Source organism: Eubalaena glacialis, chromosome 1 (genome assembly GCF_028564815.1).
Source record: "Eubalaena glacialis isolate mEubGla1 chromosome 1, mEubGla1.1.hap2.+ XY, whole genome shotgun sequence".
In the NCBI taxonomy this organism is placed as follows: domain Eukaryota; kingdom Metazoa; phylum Chordata; class Mammalia; order Artiodactyla; family Balaenidae; genus Eubalaena; species Eubalaena glacialis.
Genome location: NC_083716.1, coordinates 207,274,670 through 207,292,381, shown reverse-complemented (window position 1 = coordinate 207,292,381; position 17,712 = coordinate 207,274,670). Strand labels below are relative to the sequence as shown.

The following is a 17,712-nucleotide window of genomic DNA, read 5'->3' as shown; positions in this document are numbered from 1 at the left end:
CACATGCATTCACACGCGCATGTGTGCACACACACAGTGGAATATCATTCAGCCATAAAAAGAAGGAAATCTTTCTATTTGCAACAACATGGATGAACCCTGAAGGCACTGTGCTAAGTAAAATAAATCAGACAGAGAAAGACAAATACCACATGTGGAATATTTATACAAATACTTTTATGTGGAATATTAAAAAAAAAAACTTAGGTTATAGATATAGAGAATGTGGAGATTATTATACAGATTATGTTGAACACCTGAAACTAAATATATTCATATGTCAATTACACCTCAATTTTAAAAACCAACATATTATTTTAAAGACAGCTGCTATTCAAACCACAGCTAGTTTTGAGACAGGCTGGAACCTGGGACCTGGGACCTTTTGCTGCAATGCTTGCACCTGGACCAGTGTCTCCTGGAGCAACAAAATACAAAGAAACGATAAGGGACTAAAAATAACTGCATGCATTCACAGTTGGGGCAAATTATGAACAAGGTACAAAAAGACAAAAAACCCAACTGCCACTTTGGAGGAGTCAGGAGGGAAAGCAGGGTACTACACATGCCCCCTGCACATAGCACCACCAAGGGCATGGGCAAACCACCCAAGTCACCCCTCTGGCTCAAAGCCAGGACCCGCCCCTACCCTACCCCATATAAGGGACCAGCTCTCACCCCCCCAAACCCCAGGGAGCAAGCAAGGGAATCTGTTACTTGTTTTTGCTCCCTCCTGCTGCAGCAGAAGTCCCAACAAAGCCTTGCCTGAATTTCTTGCCTGGCCTCTTATCAATTTCTATTGATTAAGGAGTCCAAGAACCCTGGTTAGTAACAGTTTCATCTTGGTTTTGAATGTATTTGAAGTGTTTTCATGTATCTATGACTTTACTTCTTATGATATGTTGGCATCTGAAACCACTAAATATTTATGGATTTAAGAATAATCAGTTTTTCCATAGGAAAAGATGCAGAAAATTCTCCGTAATCAGAGAGATACTACATGGAAATGAAGCACAGTTAAGGCAGGCAGACAGATAGAGAGGAACACAAATGGAACCGGAAATCATAAAAGACAAGAAAAATTGTATATACTGAAATAAAGACATGGAAATTATTTCTTGATCAATATACACATTTGTATCTCAGGAGACATTTATTTTTAAATACCAGTCAATTCTACCATACACACTTGGGACTTGGATTTTACAGACCAAAAACTTCCACTGAGTTTGTCAGTAAAGCCGGATTAGTCAACAGGTTTTGCTTTGTTCTTCAAGACAATCAAGTAATATAAACTTTAAAAACACCAAAAGGAAGAGTGATTATTTTTTTGAGAGAATAGAAGCAAAGTAGATAGGTATGAAATGGGATGGACTTTCAATAGGACAGAGCTAACAAAACTTCAGAATGAAAACTGTCTGACCAACAATACATAACGTGTAAATAGAATCTTATTACTACCGCATTAAAGAATTAATATTTTCTAAAGGATACACTCCTCTATTTCTCTTGTGCCACTCCTTCTCCACTAATATTTTTAATAAGTATAAAAAGGAATGACATATTTTGTTTTACTTCTTGCTAAAATGCTTCATGAAGTATTAAGCAAAGACTTTTAAAACATTCTTATTTCCCATTTTCTGTCTACTCAATCACTTTAATGCTGTCACAGAAGCAGTAAAAACTGAAAAAAATCACTATAAATTCACAATAGCTAAAAACCTACCTGTGGCCCTAAGCCAATGTCAGCTTCTCTGAATGTAGGCTTTCTTTTCTAGCTTAGTGTGAGATAAAGACATTTGCTGCCAGACGCTGAAATTAGAATTTCTAATCTTAACAGCACAGCATAAATCAGAATTTCTTACACCTAGCTTTAGATGCAGTTTGATCTTTATTTCTCATCAACTCGATCCAACCATCAACTTAATGAATAACGTACATAAAAGAAAAGGATTCTACATTTTTATACTGACTTTCATCTAAGAACTTCCAACACTAAATAAAATGAGTTAGGTTTATTTAATTTTTTTTAAATGACAAATTTTTGCCACCTTTTCTACTAACTTGATTATCTTGTTTATAGTTAGGGAGGTTAATTATACCAATTCCGTAAGTCTTATCAAGAAAATTTTCTAAAATAACTGTGAACCTTGCAATAATTACACACTTCTTTCAAACTCTTGGAATTTACAAGCACATTAAGGATGAATTAAGGGTATAAGAAAGTAAAAGAATACTGTAGGTATAAATTCACTTACTTAAAGAATGGCTTTCTTTTTTTTTATAATTTAATTTTTTTTATTATTTGGCTGTGTCGGGTCTTAGTTGTGGCATGTGGGATCTTCACTGAGGCATGTGGGATCTTTCCTTTCAGCACACGGGCTCTTTGTTGCGGTGCAAGGGCTTCTCTCTAGTTGTGGTGCACGGGCTCCAGAGAGCGAAGGCTTAGTTGCCCCGCAGCACGTGGGATCTTAGTTCCCTGACCAGGGATCAACCCCGCGTCCCCTGCATTGGAAGGTGGATTCTTAACCACTGGACCACCAGGGAAGTCCCAAGAATGGCTTTCTTTTTAAACAGATTAAGTGCCAGAAAGTCTCTCATGGTTGGAAGAGACTCAGAATAATATAGTTCACTTTCCTAAAGTGTCAGACTTCTGGTTTTAGGTAGTACATGGACATGTCATTACTGAAAGTTAGTTTTCTTTCTTTTGTCTGATTACTAAAGAAGAAAATCTCAACTTGGTGACAATGTAATTCTATTTCCTAACAAACATTTGCTATTCTCCTCTTTTAACACAGAGAAAGCAAGCTTCAAGTTTCAGACAATTTGATAAGCAACAATATCTAGCTAATTAATAATATGATTTTACTTTCACCTTATTTACAATTAAATAAATAATTTTTAAAGTTACCTTCTACTTACAATACTGGCTTTCCATTTATAGTAGTGATGGGAAATTTCCCTTTAAAATACATATAAGTTGTGTTTTTTTTAAATGAGGTTATATGAAGAAAAATAGAAGTGGTCCTTGAATTTTAGGAAATGTGATAAACATTTTCCAAAAAATCTTTTCAATCTCTCTCCCAAATGAATGAACAAACAAATATTAACAGGCCCCCTGTTTGAGTGTAGAGTAATGGTTAATGACAATTGAATACAGAGAGTAATGGTTAAAACGAATAGAAAGTAATGTTTAGTAACACATACTCTGGAGCCAAAACACCTAGGTTTGAATTTTGGCTCTACCACTCATTGGCTGTGTGACTTGGTAAATTGCATATCTGTGTCTCAGTGTTCTTCATGGAAAATAAGAATATAACAGTAACCATTTCATATGTTTCTGTAAGGGTTAAACGTAAAGGTTTAGTGCGTATAGAGCCCTTAGTGAGTAGTCAAAAATGTTATTTAGCTAGTTTCAATTTCTCTATATACTAAATGCCTGAACGCCCTTTATATGTTTACGAAAAGAGACTGCTCTAACAACTCTATAATCCTGATAAAGTGAATTGAAATTTCTCTACGAGATTTATCCCATCTGGAAAAACATTCTCTAAGAATCTTAAGTTTACTGCCAAGTCTTTAAGGAGCAACACTCATTAAATAAATATCCAACACTAATGTCTTAAGGCCAGAGGAAAACAGAATTAAGAACAGCATATGCTGATGGGGGATGGAAGGAAAGTGCCCAAAAAAGTTAACATTATCATACTGAGCACAACAGAGGGAGGGTTTCCTAACAGAAAGGAAAGGGCCTCAGAAAATAAGATCTCAAGGGAAGAAAAGTATCTAATCTTCCTCAATTCCATAACTGTGTCTAGAGCCAGGTCTACTTATAATTAAGTACTAAACAGGTACAGAACTACTGGCTAGTATTTATTAAGGTTCTCATATTTTCTCATTTTTAAAGTTCAAATAGTCAAATATGGTACCCATCCCCCTTAAAAAGAGATAAACAACTGAAACAGACTCACTAGTAGAACAGAAAAATCTTTGAAAAAGTAATGATTGTGGTACAAAGACCTAGAATATGAGTTATCAATCCATAAATCTCCTCACCTCTAGCCAGTTTTGTTTTGGAGAATTATCTCATAATGTGTTTCTGTTTGAACACATGCTACAAGCCTCTGTTGCCAACAACCTCAGATCAGGGATTACAGCAAAATAATTGACACACATTTCTAAATATCAGAAGCTCTTTTTACTTTCTTTTTCTTTCTTTTTTAATGGTAATAATTCTTCTTAATGGAGAAACACAACATGTAAACTATACTTCAGATGCTGTGACTGGAGGAAAAAGGTTTTGAGAACAGAGAGCTAGTGTCCTAACTAGCCAGAAATCATTGGTGATCTATAGTCCAAATAGAACCTTAATTTTTATGGCACATAACAATGCTCACATAACTTTTTCAAACATTAATAATTAACTGCTGGTGTTTAATTATTTTAAAGCAGACATTTCACTTATGTCTCAACAAAAGTGTCAGTGGACTTCCCATTCTGCTAAAATTTTCAGGAACCAGTCACACTTGAATTATAGCTTATCTTCCTTTAACTTTTTGCCTATAATTATATTGGTATACAATAAATGCCTTATGTTAATATTTTGGGCCCCCAACAAAAAATTTTTTAACTTTTAAATTTGAGATTATTTCAAACTTATAAAAACTCCCATATGTATGTTACCCAGATTCACCTGAGTGAACAGGTTGCAGAGGTTTCATTTATTTGTGCCCTATCTTGTTGCCTCTAAAAAACTATGCAGGGCAGTTTTATAAGACTACATAAAATCTGTAATTAAAAAAAATTTAAGAACTACAGGTAAGTAGAGTACCTTCCTCCAATCCTATAACTATCAAAGTAATCCTTCAATTATTATAATGTGACACTCTGTGGCTCGGCAAAATTACAGATAGTTGCTTATGGTCCTCTGGTTAGTCCATCACCTTTTCCCCTAACAACTCCCCCCACATTATTCTTAAAGATCCACTACTATCATATGCTTTAGTTTCTATCACTCAGTACCTCATTGTCTTCAGCTTCAGTGAAGGTTGGGGAAAAAAAACAAGCTTCTTTTGAAGAAAGAGAGCTACACCTTGTTATTCTCAATCATCCATACATTCCTTTACTGCTGCTGGATCTAACCCTACTCAATGTACAAGGGATAGCAAGTAAGAAGGCAAGTAAATGTGGTTGTGGATGTTGTATAGATGCATACTTGATGAGAAAGATATAATTACAGTAACAGCAACGAATGGTTTGATGTCAAGAAGCAAACTGTTCAGTTGAAAACAATCTAGAAAGAAATGAATAGGATTCACAGAGAACATTAAGTACCCTCTGTTGTTCCCTGGAGCTTAACCTCACTATGTGATCTTTTAAACAGCCATAATCTATTGATACTTGTGCACTGTTTTCTTTACCAGTATTAAAATACGCTACAATTGTACTTTTAGAGTAATCTCTGAAAATGAGATTGTATAACAGAATCTACTTAGGAAAAGTCTTTTATATTCTTCTATTACCTGAAAAATTAAAGGCTGATGTTTCATTTTTTGGAGAGGGGAATGATCATGGCTTTTTTGTACTTATACCATGGTGAATCTCAAACAGGAGAGTTAATTTGTTTTGTCTGTGTTTGCTATCCCACTTAACTATTTTGCTACATTTGTCCTTTTAACTGAAAGTAGCAACCAGCTTTCAATGAACACCAGTCCAGGGACTTCCCTGGTGGCGCAGTGGTTATGCCAATGCAGGGCACATGGGTTCGAGTCCTGGTCCAGAAAGATCCCACATGCCGTGGAGCAACTAAGCCCATGCGCCACAACTACTAAGCCTGCTCTCTAGAGCCCGCGAGCCACAACTACTGAGCCCACATGCCACAGCTATTGAAGCCCGCGCGCACCTAGAGTCCGTGCTCCGGCAACAAGAGAAGCCACTGCAATGAGAAGCCCACACACCGCAACGAAGAGTAGCCCCGCTCACCGCAGCTAGAGAAAGAAGGCCTGCGCGCGGCAACAAAGACCCAACGCAGCCATAAATAAATACATTTAAAAATAAATTTAAAAAAATAAACACCTGTCCATTAGTTAGTGAATCCATTAAATTCATTTTTTTGCCAGATTAAAAAAAGGCAAATCCTATTCCTTTCAAGCATTTAACAGTATTTCAAAATTTACACATTAGCACATATTCGTTTATTAAATTATTCATTCAACAAACATTTACTGTACTCCCACTATGTACCTGACGCTGCATCAGTCACTGTGGAGACAAAGGGGCATTAAAACAAAGTCCCTATCACCAAAGACTTTAGAATCTAGAAGAGACAGAGAGACAACTGCAAAATACATAAAAATTTAGGTATGATGCCTGCAACTTATTTGCAAAAGGTTAAAAGAATAGTGATCTACATATATAGAGAGAGGGAGAATGATAAGGCAAATACAGCAAAATGTTGACAATCAGTGAATCTGAGTAAGGGTACATGGGAGTTTTTATAAGTTTGAAATAATTTCAAAAGTTTAAAAGAATTTTTTTGGTTGGGGGCCCAAAATATTAACACTTGACTTTTATTGTGTACCAATACAATAGACAAAAAGTTAAAGGAAGATAAGCTATAAGTCAAATCTGCTAGAGAAAGACAACCACTTCAATCTATTCCTCCTGAGTAGCATGGTTACTCATTAAAACACAGGGTTTATTTTTGACTGAACTACCTACACATTAAGGAGACATCTTTAAGGAGTTTATAGATGTGAGAGCACTTTGAAAGTACAAAATACTATGCAAATAGAAGGCTTTAACGCCATCACGAAAACATCATGTGAGGGATGGAGATACTGTTTCTGTGAACACTGTTCTCAGAAGAATGAGTAATAAGCATTTTAACACCTTTATTAAGGTATAATTTACACACTATGAAATGAACACTGAACTTTTATTGAAAGATATTAAGGGTATTTCCTTAGGAAGAGCCAAGGTTCAAAGATTTTTAAAAATCATTTTTCTCAAAACTAGCCAGCTTCATTATTGAGAAATAATATTACAAATGGACAATGAATATAAAAATATTCAAAATAGAGAACAACCAAACAACAAGTGAACCTCATTAGTAAAAACAATGTAAATCCATTTTCAAAATGACCTCAGCAAAGTTTTATTTTAATACTAGTGCTGATTAACATATGATGAGATATGCACTTTAGTATATCACTGATGGGAATGTGAACTGTTTCAACCATTGGAAAAGCAATTTGACAATGTATGAGGAACTTTAATACTGTTACTAGTGGATACAGAAATTACAATTCTGGGAATTATAATTTAATATAATGCTATATATACAAAGATGTGCATTGTAGCAAAAAACTAGAAACAGCCTAAATGCCCAAAACCAGGGGAATGGATAAGAAAAATATCTAGTTGGTAAAATATTATACAACCATTAAAACTGATGATTATGAAACATGTAATACCTGGAAAATATTATATTATGTTTAAAAAGCAGGATCTAAAATTTATATCACTAATACAACTATACAAAAATTAAAGAGAAAAGACTAGAAAGAAATATTCAAAATATTAACAATGGTTGTATATGGGTGTAGGGATTTTTAAAGATTATTATTCTCCTCTCCATTTATCTCATTTTTCTATTTTTCTGAATAAACAGGCAGGTATTCCTTTAATATTTCCTTAAATAAGTAATATACAAATATATTCTCATGTTAAAGATTCAAACAATACAAAAGTATAATAATAATAATAGGCAACCTCCCATAAACAGTCGCCCTGAACTATCCCCCCTTCTCTACCTTTGATGAGTTTGTACCATATTTCTAGTAATTTTTAAATACATGTCTTTATTTGGCCAATGTTTATGTTAAATAGTCAATAAATGGCATTTTTATAATGAAAAATTAGAGAATAAAATCACTATCGCCAAACTTTCTACTGATGTATTATTCAATACATGTCAAGGAACAAAAAGTTCTGCTTCTTAATTTTATATTTTAATTAATTCCTTTAAACTTTAACACTTAAAACTATTTTTATTTTGGTCAGGCACCTAAGCATTTACAGACTAAATGTCTGACATTCTATATAGTAGTGGTTATTTTTCTTGAAATTAATATAAAAGTAAATATTCATTTTGTTTACTAACAATGAATTTGCTTGATTGTTTTGTCTGAAGAACAAAATACATTAATTGGGTTAACACTCTCAAATTAGAACACTTAAAACACTTTCCCTTTTTATCAGGATAACATTACTGATTTATAGTGGCAATCATTCCCTGCTTTTGATTCAAAAGATTACAGTAGACCAAGATCCAGGTAACAATCTGAAATGTAGCTGTAAAGATCTTTGAGGTGAATTTATGGACAAATTCACTTCTTCTCTTTCATCGAGCTAGATGTGAAAATTAGAGACCTTGCTTTGTTTGTTTTTTTGTGGAAAATAAATGTAGCCAATTCAGTATAATTTCGCAATAAAAGCTAATTGCCTTGAGTAGATAGAAACTACATGAAAAAAACTCCCTATTGCTTTCAGTTTAGTGTTTCATCAATAAATCAAAGGAAATAGGGACCTCCCTGGTGGTCCAGTGGTTAAGAATCCGCCTTCCAATGCAGGGGACGTGGGTTCCATTCCTGGTTGGGGAACTATGATCCCACATGCCACAGGACAACTAAGCCCACACACCGCAACTACTGAGCCTGCGTACTCTGGAGCCTATGTGCCACAACTAGAGAGAAGCCCGCGTGCTGCAACTAGAGAAGCCTGCGCGCCGCAACGAAAGATCCCACATGCCGCAACAAGGATTCTGTGGGCCACAACTAAGACCCGATGCAGCCAAATAAATTAAAATAAAATAAAATAATAAATTTTAAAAACACTTTAAAAAATAAAATAAAATAAATAAATAAATAAAAAATCAAAGGAAATAATCCAAAACTGAAGATCTTAGAGTATGGACTGATAAAATTTCTTGACAGAGAAAAGAATTCTTGAAAAGTGCTACATTTCAATTAAAAAAAATTATTAAAAAAAATTAAAACTTTTTATTTGGAAATAATTATAACAGTTGCAAGAATAACAATAGTACAAAGAATACCCATATGCCTTTATCCAAATTCACTTTTCTTACCATTATACCCCATTTGCTTCATCATTCAAGGAAGGTTAGATACACACATCATGGCCCTTTACTTCTAAACACTTCTTAGAGTATTTCCTAAGAATATGGATATTCCCTTATATAACCACACTATTCTTATCAGCTTCAGTAAATTTAACATTGAAAAAAATCTTTAATCATCTATTTTGTCAATTGGATTAACAACATCCTTTATCACATTTTGCACATCCAATATAGGAGAGTTAGGTACCGCTTAGTTGTCAACTTTTTTAGCCTCCTTTAATATAGATCTTTCTCACAGTCTCTTTTTCTTACATGATATTGACATTTTTGAGGAAAACAAACTCCCTTTTTATAACAGAACATTCTTAATTTATGATTTGCCTGATGTTCCTTTGTGATTAGATTATTCATTCTTGATTGAAATACAGTACTAAATTAGTGACACTGTGTCCTCAGAGTATCACAGACGTCCATCTGCCCTTCATTAATGATATTACCTGGTTAAGCTATTGTCCAATTTCCTCACTTTATAATTACTAATTTTTCCCTTGCAATATGTTGGACAAACTCTAAAAGAATGCAAATGTCCTCAGTCCTTATTGAACCTGCCCCCTAGATTTAGGATCTTAGGATGATTCTTGCCTGATCCAATCCTTGCCATGATGGCTGCATAATGATAATTTTCCAACACCTACAGTTACAACTTGGCACTTGGCATTCTACTATCCACAAGTGCCCTCTCTTCTCCCTTCTCTGCTATCAGCATAGACTCAATTCATTTTCCCTCCAATGGTTTATAACTTATTACTGTACTTTTTTAGCACTAACATGATCTCAAATGTAGCTCGTGGGAGGTTCCTTCAAACTGGCTACTGTGACAAGTCTCCATCCTTTTGGGGGGTACTTCTTTCCTTATCTTCTAGTGTTATAAGATGTTGCAGGCTTATCTTGCACCTATCCTGTTCCAGTCCTAGAATAAGTCATTTTTCCAAGGAGCGCAAGTTCCACTGACTGCGGAGTCGTAGTAGAAACTAAACCTGGGCATTATGTACACTCATAGCTACAGGGGTGCTTTTGCTTCTTATTTTTTTCAACAAACAGAGATAAGAAATATATGTAGGCATGTATGTATACACACACACATATAAATACATACTCATACAAATACATATATGCATGGCTGCATATACATGCATGTAACACATACATATGGATATTTTTTAAGTCATAAGTCCATAATAATACCTTGAACTACAATCTATTCACATAGGATTCTCTTTTCTTCCCCCATCTATAACTGTTTCCCTATTCCTTCAGTGAGAACACTAGTTCCCAAGAATATCAACACTAATACTCATTTTCTTAATCCTATAATACAAATATATCTACAATTGTTTCAGAATTGCTTTGTATACACTACTAAAAATCAAACCTTCTAAAAAGAGTTCATTATTTGTTTGCAATTCTCCCCCCATCTTATACCATATCTTGCCTAAAAGAGTATATACAGTCAAATACTGTTTTTGTAAAATGCTTAGATTAGTTCTTTCTTTTTCCCTTAAGTGTGATTATGATGTTTATGTAAAATACAACTGGGCTCATTTGTTTTCAGTTTGGGATTTTGCCCCCTTCCCATCCTTAATGATTTAATTATACTTTTTGCACACACAGATTAGTAACAGGATTCCAAAAGTCAAAACTACATGCATAAAGCTATATTCAGAGGATTTTTCCTCCTTTCTGTTCCATTCCCTCCAACCCTTGTAAGTAACCAACTTCATTATTTTCTGGTTTATCCTTTCTTTGCTTCTTTTTGTAAAGATAAGCTTTCTGTTTTACACAAACAGCATACTATATAAGCTTTTTATTCACCTAACGTTATCTCTAGAAATCACTCCATATCAGTTCACAGAGATCTTACCCATTTTTTTCTTATAGCTGTATATTTAGTACTCCATTACACATATGTACCATAGTGGATTTCAATCAATCTCCTATTCTTAGGCATTTAGGTAGTTTCCAATACTATGCAGTTACAGACAATACTACAATGGATAACTTTATGCATATGTATTTTCATACTGTTGGAGGTATGTCTTCAAAGATAAGCTCCTACAAATGGGAGTGCTGGGTGAAAGAGTAAGCACATATGTTGTGTTCTTAATATTGCCAAACTCCTCTTCATGTGAGTTGGAAAGTACTATATTTTGATTCAAACTTATTTGATAATATACCAATACCTTGGAAATCCTGGTGTATCTCTTTTCGATTTTAGGTGTTAGCTAGATATAGTCTCATGATGCCGGAACTCTCCCTCTCACTCTGGCCCAACCTGAATATTTTCATATATTTTGAAATTCTGAAAATCTTTGGAGAAAGGAATTACAAGGAAACGTACGTTACTTTAACTACTTACTGAGTGGTGTTGTGTCTGGAGGTGGAAAATTCTCAGTAAAGTTGACATTACACAAGTCTGTGCTACAACAGCAGAAACGGTATGTTCCATTCTGAATTGAGGGTGGAGTGGTAGTTACTACACATTCTTCGTAGTGACACTCCTGGGGATCTCCAATGTGAGACCAACAACCTACAAATTGATGTTAATGTAAACAAGTTAGGTTTATATATGTTATAATATAAATAAGTTATAACTCTTGCAAACCAATAGGAAACCACATTTTTTAAATAACAGAAAATGGCAAAGTATAAACAGGCATTTCATGGAAGGAAAAAGCCACTAATAAAATGTTTCACTTCACAGTTAATCTAAGAATTATTATTAAAAAATCAATAAGATTACATTTTTGTCTATATCTATTGAATTCTTCTGGGTTTTAAAATAATTATATATAACAATAACAAGGATTCAGTAACACACAGTGCTGGAGGGAATGTAAATGTATATAACATTTCTAGAAAGTCACATGGCAATTTTTATGAAGAGCCTTTTCATGTTTTATAATCTAATTTTACTTCCAGAAGTCTATTCCAGGAAAATTATGAGATACAATCAAAGAATTATGTTCAAAGATGTTCACTGAAGCATTAGGTATTACAATGAAAACCAGAAAACAATATAATGTCCAACTGCAGAGTAATGTGTAAGTAAACTGAGATACATGTATACAATGAAAAATTGTATAGATTTTGAAAGTGTTTTCAAAGTATATTTAAAGAAATAGGAAAACATCCATGATATAATTTAAAATGGGAAAAACTATATATGAAATTATTTATATAGTATTACCATAATTTTGAAAAAAATAGCACACACACATATAAACATAGAAGTACAAAGAAAACACACCTGAAGGGAATAAACCAATATAGTTTTTTAAAAAAACTTTTTAAAGTATGGAATTGTAGACATTTATTTCTCTTATAGTTTTCTTTATTTTCTAAACTTCATAAAATGGCATTATATTATTAAAATTGTAATAAGATATTATTAAAATAAGCTAAAACCAATTACCCTTTGCAAATTTGGAGCTTGGTGTGAATACATACATGAATGCACACTTTTAAACTAACTGTTCTCCTGCAGAGGGTTTTATAATCTACTTCCATGCCCTTCTTAGATAAACTTCAATTGTATGAAACAGTTATTTCAGGTAAAAAAAGTATTACTTGCCTTGTTTTACCAGATTTATGTCCCCTTTTGATTTCTCCCAAAGGCCATAGCAGGTGCTACCTTTTGAGCATAATATTGTTCCGTTTTCATGAGAGATTCGACTCTCACCTATCCCAAGGTCTTGTTGATATGGATCTTTAAATGCACAAAGACGTTCTTGATTCTGAGAAGCTAAAATAAAGGAAAAAAAGAATGACAAATTCACTTTATGATAATCTTTGCAAAACATTATTATATAAAATCTTAGTGCCTTTTTGAAAGGCACTGTAAACTTCCATACTAAATCCCTAACAAGGCTTGAATAAATGTGCAATTTTGTATTTATTCAATAACGTCTTTCTTTTCATTAATTAATTTGTAACTTCCAAACAAGAAGCAAACTTGAAAACTCATTTCCCAAAAGCAATACCCTCTTACATAAATTATTCTCACCACTCTTTCTCCTATTAAATAATATTGGTGTCTGAATAAAGAAATATTATCAGAAAAATGTCCATGCTCTAAATTATTAAAAATTCAAAACAAATTAACAAACCTAGAGGGCTGAATAATTTTTGGAAATTCTACAGTACTCACTTCTACCATATTTTATACTCAGTTGTAAAATGTTAAACATAACATTAGGCATGTTAAACTAAGGATGAGGAGAGACTACAAATGGATAGTACATGGTTTCTATCTGGGGAGATAGAAATGTTCCAAAATTAGATTGTGACAATGTTTGCACAGCTTTGTAAATGTACAAAAAAATAATTGTTCACTAAAAATGCGTGAATTTCATGCTATGTAAATTATACCTTAATAAACCTGTTTTTAAAAATTAAGGCTATTAGTGCTCAAAAAGAAAATGATTTTCTGTCATTAAAAATATCAATATAGGGACTTCCCTGTGGGGCAGTGGTTAAGAATCCGCCTGCCAATGCAGGCGACACGGGTTCGAGCCCTGGTCCGGGAAGATCCCACATGCCGCGGAGCAACTAAGCCTGTGCGCAACAACTACTGAGCCCACGCACTGCAACTACTAAGGCCGCGCACCTAGAGCCCGTGCTCTGCAACAAGAGAAGCCACCGCGATGAGAAGCCCACGCACCGCAACGAAGAGTAGCCCCTGCTTGCCGCAACTAGAGAAAGCCCATGCGCAGCAACGAAGACCCAACGCAGCCAAAAATTAATTAAATAAATAAATTAATTAATTTAAAAAAAATCAATATAATAGTCAGAAGAAGAAATGCTCAACAATCCCTTATACCAAAAGTCAACCCAATGTATTTTCAATGCCAGTCAGTCTTTCTCCATATACGTAATCTTATTTAACTAATCTCAGTAGAACATTTGCCACATAATTTATCAGCTAATAAACATTTACCAACACTGCTGAGAATACCAAAGAAGTAAATGGTTATCAAAAGCAACAGCTGATCTTTATTTGGTTTCTTAAAGCAGACTTTCCTACTGTGTTTGACTTGCCAGAATAACAATCTAATACACTTTGCCACTATATTGCTAATGGGCTTCTGATTTATTTCTTGATTTTGCTGTGTATCTTATTTAGTATGGCTTAATTCATTAGCACCTTAGCACTGGAAATGATTTATTAAAATAATGTTTCTGAAACTACAAAACTAAGGACCAAACCCTAGAGAAGAAATGAAAGCACCAACAACTGTGTGCCCAAGTCTATTTAGAAACACAGACCTGCCATATTTATTACAACAGAAAGCACCTTCAAAGTATTGAGCTAAGTAAATAGGGGATTCACAAATAGATAATACAGAGTTCTACCCTTCAAGCACCTTACAGTCTGCTTGGCGACAGACAGTAATTACTAAAAAAAAATAAACGTGACTTCCACATTTCCACAATTTAGAACTTCAGGCAGTCTTCTAGAAGATATTTACTAATATCATATAAATGGCCAGAAAATGTAGTATAGCCTTTTTTTTAAAAAAGATTTTTTATTTACTTATTTATTTTTGGCTGCGTCAGGTCTCAGTTGCGGCACACAGGATCTTTCATTGCGGTGTGCAGGCTTCTCTCTAGTTGCGGTGCTCGGGCTCCAGAGCGCACGGGCTCAGTAGCTGCACCCCGCAGGCTTAGTTGCCCCCCAGCATGTGGGATCTTAGTTCCCTGACCAGGGATCGAACCCAAGTCCCCTGCATTGAAAGGAGGATTCTTAACCACTGGACCACCAGGGAAGTCCCTAGCCTTTTTCCCCCCCCACAAGTTTATTTATTTATTTATTTATTTGTGGCTGTGTTGGGTCTTCGTTTCTGTGCAAGGGCTTTCTCTAGTTGCGGCAAGTGGGGGCCACTCTTCATCGTGGTGCGCGGGCCTCTCACTATCGCGGCCTCTCTTGTTGCAGAGCACAGGCTCCAGACGCGCAGGCTCAGCAGTTGTGGCTCACAGGCCCAGCCGCTCCGCGGCATGTGGGATCCTCCCAGACCAGGGCTCGAACCTGTGTCCCCCGCATCGGCAGGCAGACTCCCAACCACTGCGCCACCAGGGAAGCCCCCCTAGCCTTTTTATAAAAACTACTTCCAGGGCATTAGCCAGATTATGAGTATACCACATTTTTACCACATGTAGTCACATATTCAAATTCCTTTAATGACAAACATTTATATTATCTTGCACATTTACCAGTATTTCCTTAGATATACCCTAATTTGCAAACTTTACAAAATTATTATAAAGATTAAAATCAAATATATCTCTACATATAAAGTACACACAACACAAAGATTGATACTTAAAAGACGCAAACTAAAAACAAAACTCTGTAATGTAGATCTAAAAAAGCATGCCTATTTATGAGACATAATTCCTTATCCCCATTTCTTGACTCAGGTTACGTGCTACTTACCTACTACCACTTGCTGAAATTATGTAACCCACTCTGTTTCCCTTTTTGTCTTGATTGTTAGAAAGATCAGAATGAATTTATGAACTCATTATCTCTAGTTTTCCACAACCAAGATATTCTATTTTTTCCCCTCCTCTTCTGTTGTTATCCGTTTTGACTAGAATTTTGTATTGAATACTGAGTTAATGAATAGGGATCTAACCGTACCTGGAGGTAGATGGATCATAAATAAATAAGTGCCTTATTTAATTTAAAAATAAAAAGAAAAGTATATCCTTGTGAAAGAATAAATACAAAATGAAACTTTTTCCTCTGCCTGGATTTCTTTTACAACTGAAAAGTAGCTAAAGGAATGAACATGCATAAAATTTTTAGTTCCATTATTAAATAATTTGATGACTGAAACCTAAAATTCTCCTCATATAAAAAGACAACAAACAAACAAATCCAATCTCCTCTATGTCTCCCTCTCCCCTCATCCCAAGATCAAGGCAATAAAGGTACAACTATAGGACACTGAATCATACCTTTAATATCCCTTAGTTTTCACCAAATAATTTTTTCTTAAAATTACTTCAGCCTACTTCATAGGAATTATTTTATGACAGTGTCATTAGTATAGGAAAATTATACTTCGCTATTTTAAGAGTAACTCTTTCAAATTATGATTCAGCAAATTCCTATATAAAATAAAGGTGTTTGAGCAAGAATTCTAACTAAACTGCCATTTGGTTAAAAGAAAGAAAAACTCCATTTTGTAAAACAGTGCTTGCAGCTTTTTAAATGCTATTTGTTGTAATGTCTCAGCAAAATCTCTGTATAAAGTTTTGGATTCTTCATAAATAATGCAGGAAAAGTAGGCATGAAACAAAGAGTACTATGAGAAACAGTATAGCCTAGTATTATATTCTCACATAAAGAGACCTGATCATTTACATGTGGTTTTCTGAATTTGTCAACAGCTAATGAACAAATCTTGATCAATCAAGTATGGTCAATTAACTCTTTCAAGGGACATCCTTAATCAAATACAGTGATTAGATATGAGTCTTTTAAAAACTGCTCTCCTCATTTTATTTATTTTTTTAAAATTTTTTCCAGCTTTATTGGGATATAATTGGCAAATATTATTGTATAAGTTTAAGATGTACAACATGATTTGATACATGTATATATTGCAAAATGATTACCACAAGAGGGTTAGTTAACAGCTCCATCACCTCACATAATTACCATTTTGTGGATGTATGTGTATGGTGAAAACATTTAAATCTATTCTCTTAGAGACTTTCAAACATATAATGCAGTATTTTTTTGCTTCTTTCCAAGAGAATACATTTGATCACATTTTTTTTTATACAGCAGGTTCTTATTAGTAATCAATTTTATACACATCAGTGTATACATGTCAATCCCAATCTCCCAATTCATCACACCACCACCACCACCCCCCCGCGGCTTTCCCCCCTTGGTGTCCATACGTTTGTTCTCTACATCTGTGTCTCAATTTCTGCCCTGAAAACCGGTTTATCTGTACCATTTTTCTAGGTTCTACATATATGCGTTAATATACGATATTTGTTTTTCTCTTTCTGACTTACTTCCCTCTGTATGACAGTCTCTAGACCCATCCACATCTCAACAAATGACCCAATTTAGTTCCTTTTTATGGCTGAGTAATATTCCATTGTATATATGTACCACTTCTTCTTTATCCATTCGTCTGTCGATGGGCATTTAGGTTGCTTCCATGACCTGGCTATTCTAAATAGTGCTGCAATGAACATTGGGGTGCATGTGTCTTTTTGAATTGTGGTTTTCTCTGGGTATATGCCCAGTAGTGGATTGCTGGATCATATGGTAATTCTATTTTTAGTTTTTTAAGGAACCTCCATAATGTTCTCCATAGTGGCTGTATCAGTTAACATTCCCACCAACAGTGCAAGAGGGTTCCCTTTTCTCCACACCCTCTCCAGCATTTGTTGTTTGGAGATTTTCTGATGAAGCCCATTCTAACTGGTGTGAGGTGATACCTCATTGTAGTTTTGATTTGCATTTCTCTAATAATTAGTGATGT

At 34.5% G+C, this 17,712-nt stretch overlaps 1 protein-coding gene across 1 annotated transcript in view; it reads right to left on the bottom strand.

The window, feature by feature from the left end:
- The window catches only part of BMPR2 (bone morphogenetic protein receptor type 2), a 188,245-nt gene that overhangs the window by 85,136 nt on the left and 85,397 nt on the right, over positions 1-17,712 (bottom strand). Inside the window, exons 2-3 of the mRNA XM_061186550.1 lie at positions 12,774-12,944; positions 11,559-11,729 (exon numbers count right to left, since the gene is read on the bottom strand). Coding sequence (XP_061042533.1) covers positions 11,559-11,729; positions 12,774-12,944 — 342 coding nt within the window. The remainder of the gene's footprint in view (positions 1-11,558; positions 11,730-12,773; positions 12,945-17,712) is intronic.